This window comes from Stegostoma tigrinum, chromosome 32, assembly GCF_030684315.1.
Source record: "Stegostoma tigrinum isolate sSteTig4 chromosome 32, sSteTig4.hap1, whole genome shotgun sequence".
NCBI classification, from domain to species: domain Eukaryota; kingdom Metazoa; phylum Chordata; class Chondrichthyes; order Orectolobiformes; family Stegostomatidae; genus Stegostoma; species Stegostoma tigrinum.
Genome location: NC_081385.1, coordinates 37,809,130 through 37,827,499, shown reverse-complemented (window position 1 = coordinate 37,827,499; position 18,370 = coordinate 37,809,130). Strand labels below are relative to the sequence as shown.

General features: G+C 43.4%; 1 protein-coding gene across 4 annotated transcripts in view; it reads left to right on the top strand.

Moving 5' to 3' along the window:
* The window catches only part of nfrkb (nuclear factor related to kappaB binding protein), a 111,300-nt gene that overhangs the window by 10,254 nt on the left and 82,676 nt on the right, over positions 1-18,370 (top strand). For all 4 annotated transcript variants that reach the window (XM_048562385.2, XM_048562386.2, XM_048562387.2 and 1 more), the window contains exons 3-7: positions 2,346-2,547; positions 2,790-2,917; positions 7,588-7,759; positions 12,707-12,808; positions 14,188-14,261. In XM_048562385.2, the coding sequence (XP_048418342.1) occupies positions 2,346-2,547; positions 2,790-2,917; positions 7,588-7,759; positions 12,707-12,808; positions 14,188-14,261 (678 nt within the window). The remainder of the gene's footprint in view (positions 1-2,345; positions 2,548-2,789; positions 2,918-7,587; positions 7,760-12,706; positions 12,809-14,187; positions 14,262-18,370) is intronic.

The following is an 18,370-nucleotide window of genomic DNA, read 5'->3' as shown; positions in this document are numbered from 1 at the left end:
TTGGAAAATAAGATAGTGATTCTGCTGATGCCCTCTGTCGCTTTAAATGTTTCCAATTTCCTGCCTTGAACCACATCCTCTTCTTGGCCATGAATGTTTAATTTCTCTACATCTCCATCCCGCACCAGGATATTCTGAGACTCTCCACATCTTTCCTAAATGGAGGCCAAAGCAGTTCCCATCCACCCAGCTCCTCCAAATAAAAAGGTTTTGCTATGGCTACCATTTGCATTCTTATTATGCCTGCTTTTGTGCAGGATATGTTGAGCATTTTTTGTCTGGTCCAGTTCTAGGCTCATCCCTTAACTTTATCTGTGCACTGATAGAACTATCAGAGCTGTGTCTTCCACTCATCATGAATTGCTTCCAGCTGCCATTTTTCTCTCAGTTTAACCTAGTCTCTCTCTCTTTCCATTCCCTTCTTGAGTTCTCGGTGACCATTTCTATTATCTATCAATGTTCATTATAAGCTACTAATTCTCACAGTTATCTTGACCACACTTCGTTACACTCTACACCATGTAAAGGCTCCATTCCATTCTCTCAGTTCCTGTGTTCCATTCTGATAATGCAGTCTTCCACACCAGCATTTCTGAAATTTTCTAAAATGACCAATGCGCATGTTTTTTGTCTGAAAATATTCCAGATTCCATCCATCACCTTTAGTCTTCCATCCTTAGCTTGCTGTGATGTAATCAAGAAAACCCGTTGTGAAGGATGAAGCCCTACTTGATCTTTACATAAGTCTGAAAACATTTACTTACAGAAATAGACTTTACCGTAGTACATTTTCCAACTCAGTAACCCATTTCTGTCAGTTATTTCTAATAAAACCCTGATTAATGCACAATCTGTATGCAATTGAGCACAATTATGTACAGAAAATACCATCTCTGTCAGGTGAAGATCCCATGTTTTTAAAGAGAACTGGTGGAGATCTCCGAGCGCATTACATCATTGAAATAGATGATCTGTTCATTTATTTTATTGTTTCTTTGTGTGGTCTAGCTGTGTGCAAGTTTTCCACTTTACATCAATAACAGCATGTAAAGATTGTGTTGTGAATTACTTTTTTAGGTTTGCAGTTGTGGCTAAAAGGCTCAAGGGATATGGGGGCTAGGCGGGATTAAGCTTGATGATTAGCTATGATCATAATTAACAGCGAAGCAGGCTCAAGGGTCAAATGGCTTATTCCTACTCCTATCTTCTGTGTTTCTGTGATGTCCCTAGATGAAGATTCTGTGTAAATGAAAGATCTCAATTTTTTTCCACTTGATTAAACTATATGATTTGTCATTGGGGGTTGGTTTAACTCAGTTGCCTGGTTTGCAATGTAGAGTGGTGCCAAGAGCATAGGTTCAATTCCTGTACTGATTGGGGTTACCATGAAGGACTGTCCTTTTCAACCACTCCTCTCGCCTGAGGTGCGGTGACTCTCAGATTAAACCACCACCAGACACCCTTCTCTTAAATGTGAGAGCAGCCCTGTGATCTGATAGGATTATGGTGATTTGTCCTTTACTACTTGACACATTTTCTCGAAGTCAGGGCTACTACTCCTGCAGCTCATTTAATGACATCAACTTATTGTACATTCCCTTCTCTTTGGAAACCTTTGTCTGTAATTCCCTCTTCATTCCCATGTTAAGCAATGAACTCATTCCTCTCAAATTTTTTGCACAACTATGATCAGATTCCTAAGCTGGTATGAGTGGACAGCCCAGGACTCTGTGCTAACTCAATTGTGAGGGTAACCGAATAAATGGTTTGATTCCTTCATGGAGTGACTTGGAAATCATAAACATATTAGTCCCCTGAGGCTCTTCTTTTATGATGTTATAAAGCAGACAATGTGAATTTCTGAGTTGCTGCTTTCATGTGAAAACTGCGTGTCAACTGGGCATGGAGCATCCAGTAAGTTGCAGTGCTATAAATATGAAGTAATGTGGCATCACTAGTAACACTGGAACTCACTGGGCAGATAGTGTTTGAGATTCTCATTCTTCACTTCATTTTTAGCACCGAGTTATTTTGAGTTTCTGGTGTATAGCTCCAGATCTATTTGCAGGTTGTTGAGAATTGCTGATGTGGGAAACAGAAATGTATGTGGTGTTTCATTTGGCAGGAAGGGGATGGATGGGACAACTTTAACCATCTTTCACCAACTTCAACTGTTTATAAATTTGACTTGGCGGAGACTGGCATCAGGTGGAACAGTGAACATGTGGCCCATCTGACAGACATTCACCAACAGAATTTTAAAGAAGCGTTTTGCAGGAAATCTGAAGGTATTTTTATTGTGGCACAGCCTGTATTGATTGTGAATTAAATCTTTGTCTTCACAGCCTGATATCTTCTTTGAGGTGGTGAGTCGCAGCACCTGGGATGAAGTTCTGTCTCAGTCCCAGAGGGATCACTTGAGGAAATTTCTTCCACAGTTTACTGAGAAAAACCTGGAGCAACAGGCTGACATCATTACAGGTCTCTTCAACGGAGATAACTTCCGCTTTGGGAATCCTCTATACGTTGCTCAGAAGCTCTTCCGAGGTAAATCCCTGCATTTGCTTTCGCACTCAAAGAGAGTACAGTTAGATAACAAAGTCATTCTGCTTTACTAAAGAACACAAATCTATGGAAGACAGTTTGGATCTTTGAAATTCTGTACACTATCATTTTATGAGAAGGAATTGAATTAGAAAAGTAGGTTGAGCTTTGTTGGGAAGAAGGGCATTTTATTTGGTACTTTATTTGGACTATTGATGTTGCTGGTGATTGTCTTCTGTCCACAGATGGCTACTTTAACCCAGAGGTGGTCAAGTACAGAAAGCTGTGTATGAAGTCACAATATAAGCGCTACCTGTACTCGCAACAACAATACTTCCACAAACTGCTGAAACAGATCCTTGTCTCCAGAAAGGTATGAGCAAAACTACAGGCAGTTGGGTGGTGGGTGGCGAGGTTAGATGGTTTGCAAATCAGTTATTTCAAGGGATCAATTGTAAAATTTGTAACATTTGAAATTTTGAAGAGCCCCGCTCCATGGTAAATAAGGACACAGTAACGCTAAAGCAGACTAAATGAGATGATCCCAGAATAATTGTGATGACATTTTAGAGCATTGTGTAGCAGGGTATGGCTGGTTCATTGAATTGGTGCTCTCCCCTGTCTGTTGGTACTGGGTTGTGCCTAGCAAGAATTTACATCAGTGTCAATTGCCTAATGTCAGTGTATAGTTCTATGAAGTTAACTGTGTCTGCTGAGAGTTTTAATTCTTAAACTTGTCTGATCACTGACTAATGAGTGTGTAGCTTTATATCACACCTGTCCGAACCCTGTAGGGTTAAAATATTTTAATGTTGTTATTATTTACACATTGATATTTTTAACTATAGAGAGATTTAGTTGGGAGCAGAAGTAGACCATTTATTCCAACGAAACTGCTGCACCATTCAATGAAATCATGATTGATCTAAGAATCCTCCACACGATTTTCCTACCTTCCCCCCAATCTTTGATTCCCTTACTGATTAAAAACCTGTCTCAGCCTCGAGTGTACTTTCTGACCCAGCCTCAACAGTCCTTTGTGTGCACGAGTTCCACAAATTCATGACCCACTGACAGAAGAAGTTCCTCCTCTGTATTGAATGTGTGAACTCATTTTGAGATTATGCCCTCTGGTCCTAGGCTGTCCCACAAGTGAAAAACACTTTTCTTCATTTACCCTATCAAGTCCCCTAAAAATCTTATGTTTGAAGAATCTTAGATGTTTCATTCTTCCATTATCACAATGACTGCAAACACAATCTACACAATGTTTCTTCATAAGCCAGTGCATCCATACATGGGGCATAATATCATAGAGTCATAGAGCTGTACAGCATGAAAACAGACCCTTCCGTACGATTCGTCCATGCCAGTCAGGTATCCTAAATTAGTCCCATTTGCCAGCATTTGACCCATATCCCTCCAAACCCTTCCTGTTCATATACCCTTCTAAATGTTGTAAGTTTACCAGCCTCTGCCACTTCCTCTGATAGCTCATTCCATACACACAGTACCCTCTGCGTGAAAAGATTGCCCATTACACCCCTTTTAAATCTTTATTCTCTCAGGCTAAACCTATGCCCTTTAGCTTTGGACTCCCCCACACTGGGGAAAAAACCTTGAATATTTGCCCTATCCATGTCCCGCATGATTTTATAAACCTCTATAAGATAACCCCTCAATCACTTATGCTCAAAGGAAAATATTGATTTTGATTTTATTGTCACCTGTACCAAAATACAAAGAAAGGCTTTGTTTATGAGCAGGACAGGCAGACCCACAGCAAGCAAAGGAAGTGTAGATTAAAAATACTTGGAGACATACAGGTTACATTGCAAGTTACATTATTTGAGTTTAGAGTCCATTCAGCAGTCTGATAACGGCTGGAAAGAAGCTGTTTCTGAGCCTGCGGCGCTCGTGTTCAGGTTTTTGTACCTTCTGCCTGACGGAAAAGGCAATTAACAGGATGCAATTGCTCTTTGTTGATCGCCTTTCAGCGGCGGCAAACCGTGTAAATAGAATCCACAGATGGAAAGTTGACTTCTGTGATGGTCTGGGGTGTGCACACCACCTCCTGTAGCTTACTACAGTCCTGGGCAGAGCAGTTGTCATACCAGCCCATTATGCACCCGTACAGTATGCTTTCAATGGTGCATCTGGAGAAGTTGATGACGGACTGTATCGACATGCAAACTTTCCTGAGCCAGCTGAGGAAGAAGAGGTGGTGTTGTGCCTTCTTAACTTGTCGCATTTATGTAGGAAGTCCATGACAGGTCTTCGGTTATTGTCATTCATGTGGGAAATCCAGGACAGGTCGTCACTTATCATCACTCTGAGGAATTTGATGTTCTTCACTCTCTCAACCTTAGTTCCGTCGACATAGGTGGGAACATGTTCTCCTTCTTTCTTACTGAAGTCGATGATCAGTTTTTTAGTTTTGCTGATGTGAGAGACAGATTATTTTCATTGTGCCACATCACTAAGCCCTCTGTCTCCCTTCTGTATTTTGACTCATAGTTGTTAGATATCCGTTCCACTCTGGTGGAGTCATTAACAAACTTGTAGGTGATATTTGTTCAGGATTTGGCAACACAGTTGCAGGTGTAAATGGAGTACTGTAGAGGGCTAAGGACGCTTCCTTAGGGGGCTGTACTGTTGAGTGTTACTGTGGAGGAGGTACAGTTACCTATCCTATTGGGACTATTCACCCTCTCCCTATAATTCAAACACTCCAATCCTGGCAACATCCTTGTAAATCTTTTCTAAACCTTTTCAAGATTCGCAACATCCTTCCTATAGTAAGTAGACCAAAATTACAAACAGTATTCCAATAGTGGACGAACCAATGTCCTGTACAGCCACAACATGACCCCGAATTCCGATACTCAATGCACTGACCAAAAAAGACAAGCATACCAAATTAATTCCTTACTATTTTGTCTATTTACGGACTCCACTTTCAAGGAACTATGAACCTGCACTCCAAGATCTCTGTTCAGCAACACCCCCCAGAACCTTACCATTAAGTCTATAAGTTCTACTCTGATTTGCCTTTTCAAAATGCAGCACCTCACATTTATCTAAACTATACTCCAACTGCCAGTCCTCAGCCCATTGTCCCATCTGATCAAGATCCCATTGTACTCTGAGGTAACCTTCTACACTATTCGCTACATCACCAATTTTGGAGTCATTTGCAAACTTACTGACCATACCTCCTACCATCACATCCAAATCGTTTATTTAAGTGATGAAAAGCGGTGGACCCAGCATCGATCATTGTGGCATGCCACTGGTCACAGGCCTGCAGTCTGAAAAGCATCCACCATCCTCTATCTTCTACCCTGAGCCAGTGCCAATTCCAAATGGCTAGGTTTCCCTGTATTTCACATGATCTGATCTTGTTAACCAGTCTGTCATGAGGAACCTTGTCAAATGCCTTACTGACGTCCATAGAGATCACGCCCACTGCTCTGCCATGAGCGATCCTCTTCATAACTTTTTCAAAAAATTCAATCAAGTTAGTGAGACACGATTTCCCATGCAAAAACGATGTTGACTATTCCTAATCAGCCCTTGCCTTTCCAAATATATGTAAATCCTGTCCCTCGGGAGTCCGTTCAACAACTTGGCCACCACTGGCAAGTAGTTCCCTGGCTTTTCCTTACCACCTTTCTGAAATAGTGGCACCACGTTAGCAAAGCTCCAATCTTTCGCCACCTCACCTATGGCTATTGATAATACAAATGCCTCAGGAAGGGGCCCCGGAATCACTTCCCTGGCTCCCCACAGAGTTCTAGGTTACACCTGATCAGGTGTGTACCTACCTTAGGTGTAGATACCCGCCTTTATGAGTTTTAAGACATCAGGCACCACCACTTATGTAACATGGACATCTTTCAGCTCTTCCTATTTATTTCCTGATATTCTCTATCTTCCGTATCCTTCTCCACAGTAAACACTGACACAAAATACTTGGTTAGTATCTACCCCATCTCCTGCAGTTCTACATACCAGCAGTCGTGCTGATTTTTAAGGGGCCCTGTTCTCTCCTGTGTCACTGTTTAGTCCTTAATGTATTTACATAATCCCTTTGGATTCTCCTTAATCCTATTTGCAAAACTAAGTGATGTCCTGTTTTTGCCCTCAGGATTCCCCTCTTAAGAATACTCATACTGCATTTATACATTACTAGAGATTCAGTCAATCCCTGCTGTCTGTACCTGACGTAAACTTGCTAGACTAGTCAACCTTCTCTGGACTACGTGCAGAGTCATTGTAGCCTCCCTTCTTTAGACAAAGTAACCAAAATTGTTCACAGTATTCCAGCTGTGGTCTGACTACTGCCGTGTCTAGTTTTAGCAAAACCTCTGTACTTATATACTCCATTCCCTTTGAAATAAATGCCTATATTCCATTTGCCCTCCCTAGTACCTGCTGAACCTTTTATAATTCACGAATGAGGGCAGCATGGTAGCGCAAGTAGTTAGCACTGCTGCCTCACAGCGACAGGGACCTGGGTTTGATTCCAGCCCCGAGCAACTGTCTATGTGGGTTTCTCATACAGACAATGGAATTTTGTGCAGGTTTCCTCTGAGTGCTTCAGTGTCCTCCCACAATCCAAAGGTGTGCGTAGCCGTGGTGAATGCAGGGTTACAGGGATAGATTAGGGGGCTGGGTCTGAGTGGGATGTCCCTTGGAAGGTTGGTGCGGATTCAATGGGCTGACTGGCCTGCTTGAACGTTGTAGAGATTCTATAATTCTCTGATTCCTAAATCCTTCTGTTCCAGAGGGCAGAGGAGAGATTGTCATAGTAGGAGAAATGTGGGCATGAAGAATTGGCATTGATACTGAAATAGACTGTAGACACTGCAGTATTTTCCAAAGCGTTTCATTAAACTGTTTATGTAGCAGCACTGGAAAGTTTCATCACTTCAAATGAGGAATGAACTGGTTTGGTACTTGAAACATGTGTAAAAACCTGACCCTGTTGTAACATCAAATACACCACAGAGTGTTTTTGCTGATTGGTTCATTTTTCAGGAGTTGCTAGAGCTGGCAAGAAAGAGTGGCCCCGACATGACCCTGAAGAGGAAATACCAGGCAATTTCGAGTCAAAGGGAAGAGGAGAGGCGAGCACAGAGTCGATATGAAAAGATTCTGCGGGAGGTCAAAGAGGAATGTAAGGATAACAGCATCTCATCTGATGAGGAAGGTATGAATGTCTATGGATTGGTTCATTGCAGGATCCAGCAACAATTCACTTGATAAAATGCTGGATAAGGAGGTGTCAGTGGGCCCACCTATCCTTCACATCTATCCGAGATTTTTAGGCAAAATCCAATATTTTGTGAAAAGAAAGAGAACCACTAACTTTAACCAAGGTCCAAGTTCAACTGACCTATTGAAGGTCATGACATTCAACAGCAACAAAATATCATCACCAGAAACCTCAAGCAAACGGTATCTGAGGAAGGTTACCCATCTTTCTTTGGTTTGACTTTAATCCACAGCCTTTTTGTCCTGTTTTACTCTGTATTTCTCATCAGCCTAGTGTATGAGTGAATGTGTGTGCGTGTGTGCGCGCGTGTGTGTTTGGATTTAGAGTGGGTGTAGTTTAAGTTTGCGTTAGTAATTAAACTTGTTTTTGTAATTTGTTAGCAGATACGTTTGTTATAATAGTTAAGCTTTTGAAACTTGTGTGTTGCTTTTATCTCATTTAGTAGTCACAGTCAGGCATTAACCATCCTAGACATGATATTACAGTGGCCTAGTGGTATTATCACTAGATTATTAATCCTAAAACACAAGTAATATTCTTGAGTTCACTTCCCATCATGACAGATAGTGGCATTTGAATTCAATAAAAAATTGTGGAATTTAGGATCTAATCATGACCATGGGACTGTTGCCCATCAGGGAAGGAAACTTGTGAAACTGAAGGAATCTATTTTGGGTTACTTATGACCCACAGCATTGTGATTGACTCTTAGCTGTCTTCTAAGCAATTAGGGATGGGTAATAAATCCTGGTCTCGCTAGCAATGCCCACATCCCATGATTGGAAAAAAAATTACACTGTGACAATAGTTGGAAGAGTGAAGCTTGATTTCTAGTGCTCTGAGATCACAAGGTGTGGAGCTGGATGAACACAGCAGGCCACACAGCATCAGAGGAGCAGGAAAGCTGATGTTTCGGGACTAGACCCTTCTTCAGAAATGGGGGAGAAAAAGGGGGCTCTGACATAAATAGCGAGAGAGAGGGAGGCGGATAGAAGATGGATAAAGGAGAAGATAAGTGGACAGGAGACAGACAGGTCAAGGAGGCAAGATGAGGCTACTAGGGAGGAGATGGGGGTGGGACTTTAGGTGGGAGGACAGGTTAGGGAGGTGGTACCAGTTGGGCGGGTTTTGGGATGCGGTCGGGGGATGGGTGATTTTGAAGCTTGTGAAGTCCACATTGATACCATTGGGCTGCAGGGTTCCCAAGCAAAATATGAGATGCTGCTCCTGCAACCTTCAGGTGGCAACGTTGTGGCACTGCAGGAGGCCCAGTTTGGACATGTTGTTCAAGGGCTGGGAGGGGGAGTTGAAATGGTTCGCAACTGGGAGGTGCAGTTGTTTGTTGCGAACCGATCGTAGTGTTTCACAAAGCAGTCCCCAAGCCTCTGTTTTGTTTCCCCAATGTAGAGGAGGCCACAATGGGAACAGTGGAAACAGTATACCACGGTAGCAGATGTGCAGGTTAACATCTGTTTGATGTAGAAGGTCTTCTTAGGGCCTGGGATGGGGGTGAGGGGGCAAGTGTAGGGGCAGATGTAGCACTTCCTGCGGTTGCATGAAAAATTGCTGGGCGTGGTGGGGCTGGTGGGGAGTGTGGGAATAGGGGATGGCCTTTTTGCAGGAAGGTGGATGAGAGCAGGTGTACTCCAGATAGTTGTGGGAGTCGGTAGGCTTGAAATGGATATCGGTTTCCAGGTGTTTGGCGGAGATGGAAACCGAGGTCCAGGAAGGAGAGAGAGCTTTCAGAGATGGTCCAGGTGAACTTAAGATTGGTTTGGAAGGTGTTATTGAAGTGGATGAATTGTTCGAGCTCATCGTGGGAGCACAAGACGGCGCTGAAACAGTCATTGATATGACGGAGAAAGAGGTGGGGGATAGGGTCAGTGTAGCTTCGGAAGAGGGATTGTTCCACGTACCCTACAAAGAGGCAGGCATAGCTTGGGCCCAGGTGGGTACCCATGGCTACCCCCTTTATCTGTAGGAAGTGGGAGGAATTGAAAGAGAAACCTGACTACTCTGGTCGACCCATTGTCTGCGCCTGCTCCTGCTCCACCGAACTCATCTCCACCTATCTTGACTCCATCTTCTCCCTCTTGGTCCAGGAACTCCCCACCTACGTCTGTGGCACCACCCACATCCTCCACCTCCTCCAGAACTTCCAATTCCCTGGTCCCCAACACCTCATCTTTAACGTGCACGTCCAGTCCCTACAAACCTGTATTCCCCATGTAGATGGCCTAAAAGCCCTCTGCTTCTGCTTAGCGGATGAGGGTGTCAGTGGAGGGGGACTGGTTGGGCCTGTGGGACAGGAAAAAGCAGAAAACCTTTAAGGATATGTTCTGAATGTTGCCTTCTAACTACCTGCTCAGGATTAAGTCTCTCAGACCACATAGAAGCCTGATTAATAAATCTGAGGTTTTTTGAATAGGAGGATTTGCATCAATTTGGCTGAAACAATATTGGCATATGGACAGAAAACAGTGAGTTATGATCAGTGGTTATTTATTAGACTGGAAGATGACAGTGATATTAACAATAGCCTTTACTCAGACCATTGCTTTTTTGATGAATTAGATTAGATTCCGTACAGTGTGGAAACAGGCTCTTTGGCCCAACAAGTCCACACCACCCCTTGAAGCATCCACCCAGACCCACACCCCTGAACACTACGGGCAATTTAGCATGGCCGATCCACCTAGCCTGCACATCTTTCGACTGTGGGAGGAAACCGGAGCACCCGGAGGAAACCCATGCAGACATAGGGAGAATGTGCAAACTCCACACATAGTTGCCCAAGGCTGGAATTGAACCTGGGTCCCTGGTGCTGTGAGGCTGCAGTGCTAACCACTGAGTCACCGTGCTGACCCAAGTGATTTGTATGTAAATGATTTGAAAGCTGCAATAAAATGAACATTGCACAATTTACCTGAGACAGTGGCTAACAATGAGGACAATATCTGTTGGACTACATCAGGACATAGAGTTTGGGAGAATAGGCTGACAAGTGACTAATAGAGTTTATTACGGAAAGGTGTAAGGTGATGCCTTTTGGGCAGAGACTGAGGGAGGGACAATATTGTCTCAACAGCACAATTGTAAACAGTGTATCGGAATAATGGGACCTGGAGTTTCATTTGAATTGATCTTTGAAGATATCAGGCCATGGAGGCCATGGTAAGCAAAAGCAAATGGAATTTTGAGGTTTATAAACAGAGGAATTGAGTGCAAAAACTGATTAGTTATGCGAGACCTTTCATAAAGCTAAGATTTGGTTAATTATTTATGAACAAGCAGCCATCCATCAACCCCAAGGCCTCTCCTGGTTACAACAACTACGATAGCATTGCTTAAGAGATATTTAGACAGACATGTGAACAGCCAGACAACAGAGGGCCACAGATTTTCTACAGGCAGGTGGGATTTGTTTGGGATGGGTTCATGGTTGGCACAGACATAGTGGGCCAAAGGGTCAGTTCTATGTTTAACCCTCCAATTTCAATGTAAAACAAAAAGAGGAAGAGAGAGAGGGATGCAGGAGAGAAGGAGGCCCCTCGGGTTGAACGTGAAGGAACAGCCAGTATTGATACTCACTTTCCCACTTCCAGTTTAGTTATTTATGGAAAAGATTTACGAACTTTATTCAAAATATCCTTATTACTTTCTTGTAAATCAGCCATTCAGGCCTGTCTTTTAATAATAATAATAGCCAAAAGAAAAAATTTTAGTAATTTCCAATGGCTTTCTTCCCCTTTATGTTTGTCCAATAAATTATTTTATGAGGAAATTTTTTAAAGTAGGGATTTGGCATGGAGTCAGAAAAAAAACAAAGGCAGAAATCCTTTTTAATCTCCTTGCCTGTGTACAAGGACTCTTTTATTGCCCATGTGCGTGATTTTCTCTTTAAAAAAGTTTTGAGGTAAGGGATCCAGTCGATCGAGAAGGACCTGACCTTCCAGGCTTTGAGTTTGTTTTGAGATCGACCTTTAGAAGAGAGATAGAGGGTGCTGGGAAGGTGAATTGAAGAAAACTGTTTAATTGTTGGATTCTTGGCTACCTTCCCAGCACCAAGCCTTTTTGTTTTTGTGCTATCATCAATGGAGTGAGATTGTACGTTACTGCCTTAAGAACAGTTCAGTTTCTAACACAAACCTTGAGATTTAAAGGAACCCTGAAAAAAAACAGAACCCTCAAGAAAATATCAAAAAAATGTTGATCCGGTACCACAACCTTTATATGCAGGTCAATCCTTAAAGTTAACCTTCCAAGTGATTATGGTCCTTTGGTATCCTCCTGCTCTCATGCCCAGTGGTGACACTCACTCACCACCCACATGCACACGCATACCCCTGGCGCCACCAGCAATTGATCCATTTCATAGAATTGTATCAAAGAATCCCAACAGGGCAGAAAAAGGCCATTCAGCCCATCAAGCCTGCACCAAGCCACCGAGAGCATCCCGACCTATCCCTGGAATCTGAAAATTCTCATGGCTAACCATCTAGTCCACTCATCCCTGCTAACTGCGGGACGATTTAGCTTGGCCAGTCCATCCAGTGTGCACGTTATTGGACTGTGGGAGGGAACTGTTGCAGCTGATGGAAACCCCCGCGGGCATAGGGAGAATGGGAACTCCACACAGTCACCCAAGACTGGAATTGAACCCTGCCCCTGGTGCTGAGAGGTAACAGCACTAAACTACTGTGCCACCATGCTACCCATGCAATGTTCCATTTTTTGTTTAAAGGTAGGCATTAAATGCCAACATAACTAACATGCTCTTTATCCTGTGAAATATTTTTTTTTAAAATTCAGAAATTTGTAATCTGGCAGATTGTCCTGCTCTCTTGGTCTGCTGGTAAATCATGTTTCTCTCTATTACAGAGATGTGTTCCTGGCTTCCAGGTTCTCCAACCCACCCCATGAGTCCCAATGTGGCACTACGAGTTGTACCCACCCTTTCCACGCAGGACATGAAGACAGTCAGTAAGTGTAACCCTGCTATCTCTTTAATGCTAAACCAGCCACTGAGCTTTGGTTCTTGCATCTCTTTGCTCTAGTGCCTCTTACTCAACATGGTGCTTTCTAGACCTGGGGACTTTCAAGTGTAAGAGAGTTATTCCTTGTCAGCTGGTGAGAGTCAGTCTGTACCAGAGAGCCAAATACAGTTTGAATTTGAATTGAATTAGCTTTTTTGTCACACACCTGTGAGTATGGTGAAAAGGTCACCACTTAGTGCACCAAGGTACAAAGTTACCAAGGTACAGATTCTGGAGTATAAATTCTTAGGGGAAAAAAAATTTTGAGAAATAAAACGTCCATCATTACAGATCTTTAAAAGTACAAGATCAGTGTAATAAATTAGAAAAATAAAAAAAAGTTCAGAACAACATTCCTTCCACAATAACATAATGATAAAATACAAAGTAATAAAATGAACTTAAGACAAAGCCCACTTAGTCCGTTTCACAGCTCTGGTCTCAAGGACCTGACACTGCCCTCCACACCCCTGCAAATAAAAAACCTGGTATCCTGGACTGGACCCACCACCGTGCCAAAGAAAACCTCGAATGGAGTCACAGCCTGACTGGAACTGCCACAAGGAGACCCAGAACAATGCCAACAGAAACAGCCACTAAAAGGAGTCCCAGGCTAATGCCGAAGCTGCTGAAAAAAGACACATGGTGCTGCTCAAAGCATCTCAAGGAATTCCAGGCTGGGCCAGAGCAACCATGCTGCTGTGAAGACATTGCAAAATCCTCAAGGAAACTCGGGTCATTGGAGTTCTGGGTCCAGACTCACCTCGTCTTTATCTGCCACCAACGCAGACATGAAGAATGGTCATATTCACACGACTTTCTGTGCTGCGGCGGTTCTCAGATCCTCCTTCCTCACCCAAAGCTTGATGTTGGAAATGAAATGTTAAATAAGGAAAGGAAAAAAAGAAGGATGTGGCAGGCCTGATGGTAAGAAGCAGACAAGCCAGAAGCCTACATACATGCGCATCAATTGAATTTCCCATCATGCTAATAATTGTGAATTTGAAATTCCTTCTTGGGGCTCATTGACTATATACAGAGGATACCTCAGCTATCCCAGAATTGTGCAAATCACTGAAATGTGTCTCTTCTGTCTCCCTCCAACCCCTTCTCCTATAAACCAGACACCTAGCCTCCGGTTCCTCTTCCCCCAGGCACTGCGCCTCCGGCCTCTCTTCCACCAGACACACTGTCTGTACCATATTCAAGGTGCTACTATCCTCCCTGAAACACTGCGCTACCATACTTCCACCAGGCCCCCCTCTGCCCAGAAATGAAACTAATGTTCAGGTAAGAGGTAATAAGTTTTGATTTTACATGTTCCAGATAAACCTGAACTGGGAGATGATGATTTAAAGATAATGCTAAGGAAACATGTTGAGAAGCGAAGACTACAACCGGTAAGCTGATCTGTGGACAGTTGTTAGGAATCTTTGCTTTGCCTGTGTTTTTTTAGTTTTTTGTTCTTTAATGGGGCTTCTTGGTGTGCTCAAACAGAAGCATATTGATTTTGGACAATATTGGCCTTCACTTGTGACTCTGAAGTGATCAAATCAACCCATAAAGACTTTGATCTTAGTTTTATGCAAACAAGGTGACCAAGAGGTTGGTTAGTTTAGAGCGCAGTACAGCACAGCGCAGAATCAGCCCTTTGGCTCACAATATTGTACCGAACATGATGCCTAAAATAAACTAATCCCTTCTGCCTGCCCATGGTCAATGTCCCTCCCTTCTGTGCATATTCACGTGTTTATCTAAAAGCCCTTTCTATTGCATCTACCTCCACCACCACCCCTGGCAGTGCATTCCAGACACCTACCACTTTCTGTGTTAAAAAACTTGCCACTTGCATCTCTTTTGAACTTTCTCCTTCTCAACTTAAATGTGCACCTCCTTGCATTAGACATTTCAATTCTGAGGGAAAAAGATTCTAACAGTCATCTCATAAGTTTTGAGAGGATTTGTAGCTCAGGTCGAAGTTCTGGATCTGAGTTTGCTCACTGAGCTGGAAGGTTCATTTTCAAACGTTTCATCACCATTCTAGGTAACATCATCAGTGAGCCTCCAGTGAAGCTTCACCGGAGGCTCACTGATGATGTTACCTAGAATGGTGACGAAACGTTTGAAAACGAACCTTCCAGCTCAGCGAGCAAACTCACATCCAGTCATCTCATAATTTTATAGACTTTTATCAGGTCTCCCTTCGGCCTCACCCACTGCATAGAAAACAATCCTAGCTTTTCCAGCCTCTCTTTATAGCTCATTCCCTCTAATCCAGGCAACAAACTGGTAAACTTCTTCTGCACCCTCTCCAAAGCCTCCATATCCTTTCTGTAATGTAACAATCAGAATTGGAACACAGTACCCTAGGTGTGCCCTAACTGAAGTCCTATAATGTTGCAATATGACATTCTGACTCGTATACTAAGTGCCCTGACCAATAAAGGCAAGCATACCATATGCCTTCTTTACCACCCTATCTACTTATGTGGCCACTTTCAGGGAACTATTTACTTGAAACCCAAGATCCCTCGGTACATCAATGCTGTTCAGGATCCTGCCATTAACAGTACACTTTTGCTTAACACTTGATCTCCCGAAGTGCAGCGCCTCACGCTTGCGTGGATGAATCCCATCTGTACTTCTTCGCCCATATCTACAACTGATCTGTATCCCTCTGTATCCTTTGATAACCTTCTATGCCATTCCAAGCACAATTCCCTCCTTTATCCTTGACTGGTCCTATCCCCTTGTTTCTAATGTATGTATAGAATGTAGTATAGATTCCCTTTAACCCTACTTGCTGAGGTCATTTCATGGCCCCTCCTTGCTCTCCTAATTCCCTGCTTGAGTTCTTTCCTGCATTTTTTAAAATATTCTTCACTCGTTCTGTACAATTTTAGTTTCCTAAACCTTACATATGTTTCTTTTGCCCTTTTGACTAAATTCACAACCTTCATCGTTGTCCATCCTACTTACTGGAACATGTTGGTCCTGAACTCTGATTGGTTGCTCTTTAAACAACTGCCACATGTCAAATGTGGACTTGCCTGATAACAGTTCCTCACGTCTAATACTCCCTAGGTCCTGCCCAAAACTGACGTAATTTGCTCTCCCCCAATTTAGTTGCCTTCTCGCAAGGTCCTGCCTTATGTTTATTTATAGCTATCTTAAAACTTAAGGAGTTGTGATCACAGTTTCCAAAATGCGCTCCCACTGAAAAGTCAGTCATCTGGCCAGATTTATTAGCCAATACCATGTCCAATATGGTCCCTCCTCCAGTTGGACCATCCACCTACTATTCAAGAACCCCTCTTGGACGCACTTAACAAATTCTGCTCCATCTGGGCCCCTTGTTGTAAGAAAGTCCCAGTCAGTATTGGGAAGTTACAGTCACCCATTATTGATAACTCTGTTTTATTGCATCTTTCCATAATCTGCCTTCACATTTGTTCCTGAGTCTGGGTGGCTGTTGGAGGCCCTATGGTATAACCCTATTAGAATGATTGCACCCATCTTATTTTTGAGCTCTACCCATATTGCCTCAGTAAATGAGCCCTCCAGTATGTCTTGTCTGAGTGCAGATCCACCATTCTCCCTGATTAGTCATGCAACTCCTCCACCTCTTGTACCTCCCTCTGTCGCATCTAAAACAACTAAACCCTGGAACATGGAGGAACCAGTCCTGACCTCCTATCAACTAAGTGTCTGTAATACCCGCCACATCATAGGCCCATGTACTGACCCAGATTCTAAACTCATCTGCCTTATGCATAATACTCCTTGTATTGAAATAAACACACTTCAGCCCGTCAAACCCGTTGTGTTCATTTATCTGTGTCTGCCTGTATTTCCTTTCAGATTTGCTGGAACTGATATCTACCATCTCTTTAGTCTCTCCACTTGCTGACTCTTGTCCCCAGCCCCCCTACCAGTCTAGTTTAAACCTTGCTAAGTAGCACTAGCGAACCACCCTGAGAAGATATTTCTTCCCCTCCAGCTAGGTGCAACCTGCCCCAGAAGAGGTCTGAATGATCCACGAGCCTGAAACCCTGCCCCCTACCCCAGCTCCTTAGCCATGTATTTACCTGTCCTATCTTTCTATTCCTTGCCTCACTAGCCCATGGCTGTGGTAGGAATCCAGAGATTACTACCCTTGAGGTCCTGCTTTTCAGCCCCTTTCCTAACTCCCTGTACTCACTCCACAGGAACTCATCCCTGTTTCTACCCATGTCATTGATACCAATGTGCACAATTACCTCTGGCTACTCACCCTGCCCCTTAAGAATTTCACGCAACTGCTCAGAGAAGTCCTTGACCCTGGCATCTAGGTGGGAACACACCATCCTGGACCCTCGAACACAGCCACAGAAACGCCTGTCTGCCCCTAACTAGTTTGTCTCCTACCACTATTGCTCCCTTGGCCCTGGCCTAGAGCAGAGCGAGTCTGGTGCCACAGGCCTGGATGCTGCTGTTATACTTCCTTCAGTGACTGTCGCCCCAACAGTATCCAAGACCGAATACCTGTTAGTGGGGGAAATAGTCACAGGAGACTCGTGCACTTCCTGCCTGCCTCTCCTAGTGGTTACCCATTTACCTGATCGAACCTGCAGTGTGACCACCTCCCTGTAACTAGTGTCTGTCACACTCTCTGCACCCTGTATGCTCCTCAGTTTGTCCAACTGACACTCTAGCCAAACCATGCAATCTGTGAGGAGCTGCATCTGGTCGCACTGCCTGGAGACATTGTCACCAAGGACACTAGACTGCTCCCTGATCTCCCATATTTGGCAGGAGGGACACAGCACTGCCCTAACTGCCATCTCTGGTTTGATCTGTCGTACTGGATTCCTGCATCTCAGCCACATCCAATTGTCCAAAGTGGTCTCCTGGTCTGAAAACATAAAAAAAATCCAGCATGCAGATCAATGGTCTCTTTGAAGACCAACCAACAAACTGAGATTGTTAGCCCAGCACACAGCACTATTCAATTGCACATTTCTGCAGCAACGTGTCAGATCTTGTGAAGGGAGCTAGAATCCAAACAGTCAATGTTCTCGTCTTTCAAAAAATTTACCATTGAACCCTAACCATGCTAAATCCCAAAAGAAATAGATGCAAGACTTCAATGGCTCCTTTTACAGCCATCTAAAGTGCTTTTCTGCAAATGGATTATTTTTGGTGTGCAGTCAGTGATGGAATATAGGAAATGTGGCTGTTAATCTGTGCACAGCATGCTCCTACAAACAAACGTGATAATCATCAGAATCTGTTTTTTGTGATGTTAAATGGGGAATAAATATTAGAGGAAACATCTGCTTTTGGTGAAAGTAGTGCTTTCACATCCACCCAAAACAAGCTCATTCAAAAAGTGACACCTCCATCAATGCACCACTCCTTTGCCATATTGCCAGCTGAGATATTGGTGTTCAAGCTCTGGAGTAGGATTTGAACTTGGAGCTTTTTGATTCAGAGGGAAGAATTTTGCAAGTTGAAGCCAGGCTGTGAA